This window comes from Danaus plexippus (genome assembly GCF_018135715.1).
Source record: "Danaus plexippus chromosome 13 unlocalized genomic scaffold, MEX_DaPlex mxdp_15, whole genome shotgun sequence".
NCBI classification, from domain to species: Eukaryota; Metazoa; Arthropoda; class Insecta; order Lepidoptera; family Nymphalidae; genus Danaus; species Danaus plexippus.
In genome coordinates this window covers 3,668,192-3,679,095 of record NW_026869849.1, presented here as the reverse complement: position 1 = coordinate 3,679,095, position 10,904 = coordinate 3,668,192, and the positions used below count along the sequence as shown (strand labels likewise).

Sequence of the window (10,904 nt, the reverse complement as noted above, 5' to 3'; positions counted from 1 at the left end):
TGCCCCCTAGAGATTGCCGACATTCTCCGTTCCCTATTACAATTTATTTAAGCTAAGCCAATAAGAATAGCGTATTTTAATGTTTCCGCCAATAAGGCACTTTTCATCAATTTGGCATAGCGTAACAAACTTACTGTCACAATGTTTGCGTCACAATTCGCCGTAAAATATAAATACGCCGACACGTTTTGCCGATAATTAAAAATATGGTATTCCATTTACATTAATTCTATTTTAATATTTTACTGGGATAAATGTTCCATGATATTAGTGATACATTAGTATATTCAGTTAATAAAATAAAACATAACTCTGGATAGTGTTTTAAAAAAATACTGACTGTATTGAATATCCTAAAATGAAATATGATTGGAATGTGACATGGCCGTAATTCATCAATTATATCTGATAACAATTGTAAAACAGTTATATCTTAAATAGGTAAAGGCAAGATTTTTCAAACGTTAGAAATTTAATTAATGTCTCAAGTTTTATTAATAGGTGATTCATAATAAAGAAATAATAATTTTTAAATTTGAATTGAAACAACGAAAGTAGTTAATTAAATGTTATTAATTATAATTTGATCTGATTTGATCTGATCTTCGTTTTAATATTTAATCATAATAATTTTACGTACTTATTATAAAAGATAGGGCATATCATTAACATACCATTCGCAAAGGCATCAATGAACGTATTGTTAAATGAAACTTGGTTGCACAATTGCACGACATATCATTAATAATTATCATGAGAAATTATTAAAATACTCTCATAGAACGCAGCAAATAAATAAGATATACAATTAAAAAATATTTGGTGTATATAAATATTAGGACCTATAAATCACAGAACTTATTATTTATGGCAGCAAATTTTATTTATAGAAATATATATATTTTACTTAAAGATGGTCATGGATTAGTTTTTAACTATCCTCTATTTTATATACTTTGTAGTTGTATCTTTTTTTCTTGTCGAGTTGAGTTAACCTCATAACTTCTTGAATTACAACTTTAAACATATTTAAATTATTTTTAACTTTTAAAAACAACCAACGAAGTAAGTATGATGTATTAGAAATATCTAGACTAGCAAAGCTAGTATATAAAATATATAGCTGTAAATTATCGATAAATAAATAAGTATTTAATAAGCAAAAAGTCAACGTCTATTTCACTAATTACTCGATGCTAAATTAGGATACTTTAAAATTGATACAATAAATATGATCTAAAATTTCCTAAAAATTATTTAGGTTGAATTTCACTATCTATGTACATTGTCAATGTTTCTTTAAAAAAAGGCGGTTCAAGAAACGTGGTTCCGTTAAAAGCAGTTATTTTAATGAAAGACAGAAGAATTATAGCGCGAAAATTATTTTTGTCAGGTGACTAATATAGAATGACGGTTGAAGTATTGTATTTCGTATTATTACATCAACGCCATTATAAATGACGGAATATTAACTCTTTAAAGTCGTATCCTTGCAGATCGAGTCACCAAAAAATACTGTTCCTTCCATAGAAGTTCACTGCCAATTAATCTTAGAGCATACTGATTTGCTTAAGTTTTTGCAATTATTATTTTTTTCAGAATGCAATATTTATGTCTTGATATATTAATTTTGAATGTACGAGAAACAAACTTCATGTTATACAAAGGTAATCGTATCATACTATAAAACATTTAGTGACGCATATAACAAACTCATAGGTTAAATACTACATTAAAGTACATAATTGATTTATATCACGTAGTGTTAATCTCTTATTTTTATATTATTATTGCTAAGAATTTAATGACAAACACTTAATACTCTTGTATAAATTATACAAGTAAACTATGTATTGAAAAAACCTTGGACGCAACATTATTCGGCAGCGTTACTACTCGCATGATGTTAGTAGAACATGAAATTATTTATTTTATTGTTATGTTGCAACACACGTCTAATGAAAGCCCGGGAGCTCAAGGCTACACAATACTTAGTATGTATTGTTAATACCCTATCAAAAATACAGGTATGGCAGGCTTCTCTTGAGTTTAATAACACCTTGAATTATATTTTAATATATAAACTTATTTAGGTTTTGCCGTTAGCTTATATCTTAAGTTGGCGTAAAATAAACTACACAATTATCAGTTTCATAAAATTTGATAATTCTAAGTATATTGCTAGTTCCAAAGTTTTTACCTTAATATGAATAAGGGTTAAAAGTATTGGGTACATGGCTTTATGTAATCAAGGTGCAAATGAAACTTTTTTAACAATCGTAAGGATGTAACTCAGTCTAAAAAGTATGATATGAGGTTAAGGATATTAGAATCACGTTTTTCATGTTTGTTTATTAATTACATAAATATAAATTTTATTTTCAAATTGCAAAGTAAAGTACGAAATGCCTAATAAATTCATTCTGCTATCTGAATAATAAAATTCTTATTTATAGACTCGCCGGGTGTCAAACAGTAATTACAAAATTTATTTAAATCTCTGATACAATATAAAGTGAAATCGCGAATCTTTTGTACGAATGGGAGAACACAGGAATACTAAATGGCGAGCTGCTTCCATTTCTTTATCTTTTTTTATCTTTAATTCAACCCTATTCCGTGCTTGTTTGTAATTCGACATAAGTGAGATGGATGAATTTGTTTACGGCGATAGCATAAAAGTTTTAACTTGAAATCTCGTGAACTGTTTTCAAATATGGCACTTATCAATAAGTTCAATGTGTTTTCTTATTAACAATAAACTTTTAAAATATATTTAAATTAATTTTTATACAAATAGTAAATTTTGAAAATTTTACAAAATTTAAGTTTATCCAATTTATTCCCAGTCGGTGTTTATTGAACAAAATTCGTTTAAAAGACACAAATATGAGATGAGGAAATATTGCAAAAGTAAAAATTTTAAAACTAATTTTTATTTAAGTTCCCAAGTTTTTTTAAGTTGTCAAAAGTGTTTGAAGTAATTACTTTCTATATTATAAAATTTTGGTTGGAAAACACGCCTTTCAAAAACAGGTTTGACATACCTAAACATTGGGTATAAATTATTATAACCAATGTTTAGATCAATCATTAAATTTCGTTTGTTTACTGATACGACAGAAGCAGATGATTGTTGACCTTCCAACAACAAATTGCTGTTATTGTTAATGAAAATGTGAATTTGAACAACAGACACGTATGTATATGTGTATAACAACTTAGATGAAAAAAAATCATATATTACTGTATAACTTTTCCACATAATTATAAATATTTTGTATCTCTGAGTTCATTTACAAATTGAAATTTCTCGCATCTCAAGATTTTTGTTTAATTCTCTCCAAATGACCATTAAAATAAAAAAAGTCCTTCTACTTTGTGGAAAATATTAAAGAGATAGGTACTATTGAATAGAGATAGGTTCTAAACTGTAATAAATAAAAGCGATTTCTGTTATAACATAAATAAACAGATAATAAAATGGTTACTAAAATTCTTATTTTTTATCTATATTCTGTATCACTTGCAGTTCGACTTGACGCATCGTGGGACGCTTTGCTTGGCGCTGTTAAATTTATTTTTCGATTTGTTTCCTTATAATACATTCAAGTAAGATTGTGCATTATTTGTGAAGGTTTTGTAAATATAATTTTGCTTTAGTTGCACTTTTATTCTTTCAGACGATGTCGGGTATTGCTAGCGCACGTCTAGCCGAAGAGAGAAAAGCTTGGCGCAAGGACCATCCATTTGTAAGTCGTTTGTCTGGCGCAATTTGTGCAATTATGAATTTTCACTTCTAATGAAAATATATGTTTTAGGGTTTTGTGGCCAGACCAATGAAGAATCCTGATGGTTCATTAAATCTAATGACATGGGAGTGTGCGATACCCGGAAAAAAGGGGGTTAGTATTGATATTAACTTAATTTCTAGAATGCTTTTCCATCCAGACATAACATCATAAACTATACCATAGAAATTATAAACCACAAAAAAAATTTCAAGATCATCAATTGTTTCTTTTATTGATAATATGAATCAGAAGGACATAAAAAATATATACAAATGAAAACAATAACTGCAAGTGGCAAATATGAAATAATTAATAAAATTCGTCAACATTGTTGTTGATTAACATCGAGTTGTAGGAGATTTGCATCAAAACAAATATTAACTTGGGTACCAATTTTTTATGTAATTTTAGACACCCTGGGAAGGAGGGCTGTACAAGTTACGTATGATTTTTAAAGATGATTACCCATCAAGTCCACCTAAATGCAAATTTGAGCCTCCATTGTTCCACCCCAATGTATATCCATCTGGTACTGTATGTTTATCATTGCTGGATGAAGAAAAAGACTGGCGTCCAGCAATCACAATCAAACAAATCCTCCTTGGAATTCAAGATCTACTTAATGAACCAAATGTTAAAGATCCTGCACAGGCTGAAGCATACACAATCTATTGGTATAAATCAATTTTCATTTCATATTTTTGCTTCTTAACATATTAAGATAAAAAATCTGATGTTTTTATATTTTTCAGCCAAAATCGACTAGAATATGACAAGAGAGTCAGAGCACAGGCCCGTGCTATGGCTGCTACAGAGTAATGGCATTCATACATTCCTTGATTTATTAGGAATGAAGGGAGACCATTGTTGTGTCGGTGGGACGGTGAAATATATCATTTGTCTTTATAAACTTGCAAGCTGGTATCAAATGAATTTTTCCCGTTCAACTGCTACAGCTTTGGATCGGAGGAGATTAATTTTAAGTAGTGTTAAATTATTTACTTAAATATGCTGTTTGGTAAATATTTTAACAAATTAATATTATGAAACAAAACATTCATAAAAAATAAATACTTGAATACCATTTGTAAGTACTCTAATGTTAAAAATGTAGCCATTATGGTTAATTTTTAAGACATAATTTATTTGAGACATTATGCATTTCACTTTTAAAGAGGAGTTCATTTCTCTTTCATATCTTATTAAGGGAATGTAGATTTTTTTTTCTCGGTCCAGTATTTTCTGATCCTGTTAGCTCTTAAACATGTTTCAATAAGATAATTGTAAAGTCTTGCATAAAATAATCATTATTATTAGCTGTCGGCTTATAGAATATGTAATAAAGCTTATACAGTCTGACAACTGGGTGAAGATACTACAAAAGAATTGATTTGTCTCCGACACTGCTCTTAGTATTGACAAAATAAATATTAATTTCAGTATAAATCATCTCTTAAAGGAATCTACAATATTGTTTGAAACTATTTTTGTATTTTTATGTTAGTTAACAAAACAATAAACAAAATTTAATAATTGATGCGAGTTTTTTTTTAATAGAACAAAATTTAATTCTTTGTTCCTATTCAAAATCATCAAAAATTTTATATACAATATGCATATTATTTATACTGTTTTTATTAGATTATTACTATTTATATTAGTTTGTGTACTATGATTAAGTTCATTATTGATGCCAAATATAAAATTTGTTATTTTTATTGATAGTATCGACTTAAAATGACCAAGCCAAGACATGGTTTATACAGACAATACAAAGCTAAAGATACAAAAGACTGGATGTTTCTTATATCAAAAAATAAATAATTATGAAATGGTGTGTTTTCTTGTTTCTATTTTATATATCTATCATTAGTGTGATTAAAATTGATATATTGCTTTAAATTATAAAAATGTGTAATAAAGTTCTCGATATTATGCAGTATACAGTTATCGCTTATCTATTTATTGGAGTGCGAAGTGTCAAAAACCAAACGTCAATTAAATGTTGTCAACACAACACATTTGACATTTGCTAATACAAATTACAATTATTTGAAACTAATAAGTTTTATAACAAGAAAAGTATTTTTTTAGTATAGATATTTATTGTAACAACATAAGCAACAATTGTAAGCAACATGGCAGATGATGAGCAGGATCCTAAAGAATATAGATGGGAGACGGGTTATGAGAAAACTTGGTAACTTTTCTATCTCGTGTTTTATCATAATAGTAAAAGTATCTTGTTTATAAATAGTTTTAAATGCTGTTTACAGGGAAGCTATCAAGGAAGATGAAGATGGTTTGGTGGAAGGCCTTGTCGCCGAATTCGCACAAAAAGCAGCTCGAAAAGCTATTGCTCCCAAACGTGGGCCGGTTCGTCTTGGTATGATGAGACATTTGCTGGTGGCAATAGACTGTTCCGAAGCCATGACATCTCAGGACTTAAAGCCTACGAGATTTCTTTGCACTTTAAAGGTCAATACAATATTATTATATTTATAATTTAACTTTATTTAGAAATTTAATATATGGGACTTTTCTAATTCCTTACGAGATATGGAGGATTATTTAAAATATATTATTCACAGCTTCTCGAAAAATTTGTGGAAGAATTTTTTGATCAAAATCCTTTGAGTCAACTTGGTATAGTTACAATGAAAAATAAAAGGGCTGAAAAAATTACAGAATTATCAGGAAATGTGAGAAAGCATATCAAAGCTGTTCAGAGGTAAGTTTAGTAATTTAAATTTTAAAATTAATGTGATGCATATATTACAGTTTATAAATATTTGAAAGTAATTAAAATGTAACATTGGATAATAAAAACTTTAAATGTTGCCACATACAAACATAAACATATACATAAATGTAAACACATCTTTATTTAAACCATTGACAATGAAATGGATGTTATAAATTTTCATTTAAATTATATTTTGTTACAAAATCAATATTATAAACTAAATATTTTATTATATCTGTTTTAGTCTGTCAAATCTTGCATTAACGGGAGAGCCCTCTCTGCAGAACACTCTGGAGTTAGCGGGAAGAACATTGAGGCCGCTACCGGGACATGCATCAAGGGAGCTCCTGGTTTTATTTGGTTCACTTACAACATGTGACCCAGGAGACATAACTACCACCATACAGGTATGTTATTATATAAGAAAAAATTATAATTGTTTTTACTATTTAGTCTTTCCAAAACCGATAGATTCATGTTACCAATACTTTGACCTGTAATAAATATTAAAATTCTATACAATTTCAGACTTTAAAAACGGATGGCATTAGATGTTCTATAATTGGTCTTGCAGCGGAAGTCAGGATATGTAAGAAATTGTGCCAAGATACTGGTGGTGAATACGGGGTATATGACAACATTATTAATTATCATGTTAATCAAATTATAAATAACTTATTACTGTTAGCTTTAACATCACTTTCAAGGAATAGTAATAATGTTCCTGTTTACTTTAATATGAATATTTATCAATCTTGCAACCAAGGAGTTTGATAATGTAAACTTCTTATTAATTTTGTCACTTTAAGTAATACATCTATCTATCTATGATAAAAGGTTTAAACAAGACCCTATTACTAAGGCTTTACTCAATGTCCGTTAGCATGCCCTATCTCTTTAACTGAGATGGTTAAGCTATCTAAGGTTTTAAACATTAATGCATTTCTGTTGCTGCTACAATTATATATATATGTTTACTAAAAAAATTTTTTAAAGATGCTCTTCTACATAAAAATAGGCTAGTTTTTATAGTTAAAGCACAAAACTCATCTAACTATAACTCACACTTGGTTGGTTTTGTCTAGTAATGTTTTTATTTATGTTGCTAATTTCTTCACATAAGTTCTAAAAATTTAAATTATTCAGCCGATATCAGCCTGAATTGCGACAATTTTTTTTAAAGTTTCGACTTGATTGTAGCTAAAAGCCCCAATGGCTTTGACAGCGTCACCGGGAGGGTGTTATGACAGTGTGTTTCCAGCTTTATATTAAGTATATCTTGTATTGCAGGTGGTATTAGATGATGTGCATTATCGCTCGTTGCTGTTAGAACAGACCTCCCCTCCAGCCAGAGCGCGCGCTCTTGACGCAGGTCTTGTTAAAATGGGCTTTCCTCATACACCTCAACCCTCATCTGACCAGCCCGAGTCAGATCCACCGATAACATTATGCATGTGGTGAGATAATACATAAGAATTTAAAACCTATACAACCTATTTGCTTATTCATTTCAGATATCGTCGTTCTGGTATATACAATAAAATTTGGTTTAGTACTCAGAATTTATGGTCGTATATTTATAATGTATTAAATCAAAGTATTGTTTTAATCAATTCATTCGAATTTAATTCAATTCCAAACATCCAGCTAATTTTTTTAGAAGATGTTAACTTTCCTTCACCAACATTTATCCAATGAATAGATAATAAAATAAAATTTATTCTAAGGCTAATACAATTTTTAAGAAGGTCATATTTATCTACAATTTGGTAGTTCTTTTCAATCTGTTCAGACTTCTAAACAAAGATATTATCATATTTTATTCTTGGATTTACTTTTAGCTATGTTGCTCAAATTATTTATAATTTACATATTATATTAAAATAATTTAAAAAATAAATAAATCCCCTGATTGAACATTGTTATAATAAAATAAAATATTTCATAGAGAAATTTAATAGCTTCTTAAAGGATGCTCATTAAATTTATATGCAAATTATAATTACATATATATTTTATTGTTTTATATTAGTCACCTTGAGGAGGGCGAGGGTGTGGTTGGCGAGGGTCATCTTTGTCCTCAATGTCGCAGCAAGTACTGTTCACTGCCAGCACAGTGTCGAACATGTGGACTGACGCTCGCGTCAGCACCACATCTAGCCAGGTAATAATTAATTAATATATAACCTCTTTAGATTAGTATATAACCTCTTTCAATTAGTATATGACCATGTATTATATAAATTTGAAATTAGAACGCAATATGGTAGAATGTGAAAATTAACTTTTTAAGGTTTTAATTTTATTATTTTTTTTAAATAGCATATAAGTTTTATGTGATAGTTAGGTTCTTGTTATTATAAAATACTCACATTAGAAATACATGGGAGCCAAATATCATACAATTTTAAAGTAATTACATACATACTTTTTAATAATATAAATTTATTCATAAAAATATATCATTTTTCATAACAAAAAAAAATTATCTTAATTTCTCTGTTGCTATAACATACATAGAATTGATTATTTTTTTGTATGTCCCAAATCAGGTCATACCACCATCTATTCCCTGTGGAGCCTTTCGAGGAGTTGCCAAATGAGGGTCAAGCTCAATTCTGTTTTGGCTGCCTGAGATCATTCACTGATAATGATAAACAGGTTATATATTGTTACATCAGAACATTGGTAACTATGTAGGATAAGTATAGCAATGACCCTCAGAAGCATAAGTAAATTCAATACTGTTAATAGCCAATATTAAGACCATTTAAATAATAATAAATTTTATGTTTTTAAAAATTCGATAAAGATATTACTAAAAAAAATAAATATCAAATTCAAAACAATATCTGTCACTGAAAATAATGATTTATAAATAGTTTTTCTCTTAAACTGGTATTTTAAGAAATAAAACTCGCTTCAAATTGTAAATTTTCAATATGTACGTAATAAATAACTATATTTAGGTAGATGTAAAGGTTAAAATCAGTACCTGCTCCTTTGATGTCGGTTAAGTACATAATACTTTCTTATCTTTAATACAGATATATCGTTGTCGTCGTTGTACCGAATTCTATTGCTGGGAGTGTGAAGGTGTGGTGTCAAGTACACTTCACGTTTGTGGTTCCTGTGCCTCCAGACCGCAGCTCTACCAGAGACTACCAACGGCTGAAGGGAGAGACTGACATTTTATCACATATACATATATCATGTATTGTGGAAGCCTTTTCACTAATTATACATATACATTAAGTGAAAAATATGTTCTTCATATAAGTGCTATAATAATTGAAGGTAGTAGAAAATAAATATTAACCAGGGAAAGAGAGTATGAATATAGCTACGTTTTTTTTTTATTAACAATGTTTCTGTTCTGTAAATAAATTATTATAAACAATCTGTGTTAATTATTACATCGCCTTATTATTTTTGGTCCATCTATGACATGTTGCATTACAGCCAGCCGAGGAGTAGGTGTAAAGGCGGTGAGGGGTAACTTTGTTCTGCGCTATTTCTGTTTTGGTCTTGTGATCTCAATCCTACAATCATCTAAATATTTGTATTATTTGTGTATCTATTCCTTATTCTAATACGGAGATTTAAATTGTAGCAGATATAGCGGACCCCCCTTAATATGATATGGTCTTTAATTTTTTATTGAATACATATTTTGTTAAACTTCTCTAATGTATGGTTGAACAAGAGTTATAACTTGTACGCACCACCATTATAGAGCTCGACGCTTAAGCCATTGTCTTGGCTCTGATTGCCCAATTTGAAGTCAAACTACATGTAATTAAGGTAGCGTATTTCTCCTTCAGAATACATATACATAACATCATAATATATCTGCATTGTTACAGAATATTATCATTTATCTGTACTTTTTCGAAAATCGAGGGGCATTTTGTAAAAAATCCTGACTTAGTAGTCTATAATTCGACAGATTCGATAGTCCAAAAGCGCCCTGCAAAATGTTTGTCGGGTTCCCGGAGTCCACTGTAGTTTTATTATTTTGTCTGTTGTTAATTTGTCATTTTTAAGAGACTTCCAAAAACGAGGGTATATAATAAAAAGGTTTATATTAAATGCAATAATTTTCCTAAAATTTTCAGTTGATCCTATAATTCCAAAACGAGTTTTACTTTCGCAGCGGTTTCTTGGAACCAAGCTATTGTTATTACTCCTTTAGTGTGAGTAAACACTATTTCACACTTCAAACTGAATAGTTTGATGTAGCTAAATAAAAAGATTTTGTACGCATTTTACTATTTTTCTTGTAGGTACAATTGTTTAAAATTTCGCGTATTAAAGTTTTTTTAAGTAAAAAAAGAATTTAATCACGAGTATCTGCTTGGTTA

General features: G+C 29.0%; 2 protein-coding genes across 2 annotated transcripts; both read left to right on the top strand.

The window, feature by feature from the left end:
* Positions 1 to 3,530: 3,530 nt before the first annotated feature.
* LOC116770327 (SUMO-conjugating enzyme UBC9-A) lies at positions 3,531 to 5,329 on the top strand. Its single transcript, XM_032661749.2, has 5 exons — positions 3,531 to 3,612; positions 3,684 to 3,752; positions 3,822 to 3,905; positions 4,206 to 4,468; positions 4,547 to 5,329. The coding sequence occupies exons 2-5, from the start codon at positions 3,687 to 3,689 to the stop codon at positions 4,611 to 4,613; spliced, it is 480 nt and encodes a 159-aa protein (XP_032517640.1). The 5' UTR covers positions 3,531 to 3,612; positions 3,684 to 3,686; the 3' UTR covers positions 4,614 to 5,329.
* A 601-nt stretch (positions 5,330 to 5,930) lies between these two features.
* Positions 5,931 to 9,940, top strand: LOC116770376 (general transcription factor IIH subunit 2). The gene is made up of 9 exons (XM_032661827.2): positions 5,931 to 5,994; positions 6,071 to 6,272; positions 6,386 to 6,525; positions 6,785 to 6,947; positions 7,069 to 7,167; positions 7,831 to 7,997; positions 8,573 to 8,704; positions 9,093 to 9,201; positions 9,588 to 9,940. The coding sequence occupies exons 1-9, from the start codon at positions 5,933 to 5,935 to the stop codon at positions 9,726 to 9,728; spliced, it is 1,215 nt and encodes a 404-aa protein (XP_032517718.2). The 5' UTR covers positions 5,931 to 5,932; the 3' UTR covers positions 9,729 to 9,940.
* The last annotated feature ends 964 nt before the right edge of the window (positions 9,941 to 10,904 follow it).

What these genes read in the sequence shown, in the direction of transcription:
- LOC116770327 (XM_032661749.2), top strand. Translation starts at nt 3,687, where the DNA reads ATGTCGGGTATTGCTAGCGCACGTCTAGCCGAAGAGAGAAAAGCTTGG. An exon ending in CGATACCCGGAAAAAAGGGG is followed by an intron (nt 3,906 to 4,205) that starts GTTAGTATTGAT and finishes ATGTAATTTTAG; the next exon opens with ACACCCTGGGAAGGAGGGCT. An exon ending in GAAGCATACACAATCTATTG is followed by an intron (nt 4,469 to 4,546) that starts GTATAAATCAAT and finishes TATATTTTTCAG; the next exon opens with CCAAAATCGACTAGAATATG.
- LOC116770376 (XM_032661827.2), top strand. Translation starts at nt 5,933, where the DNA reads ATGGCAGATGATGAGCAGGATCCTAAAGAATATAGATGGGAGACGGGT. An exon ending in ACGGGTTATGAGAAAACTTG is followed by an intron (nt 5,995 to 6,070) that starts GTAACTTTTCTA and finishes TGCTGTTTACAG; the next exon opens with GGAAGCTATCAAGGAAGATG. An exon ending in CCGATAACATTATGCATGTG is followed by an intron (nt 7,998 to 8,572) that starts GTGAGATAATAC and finishes GTTTTATATTAG; the next exon opens with TCACCTTGAGGAGGGCGAGG.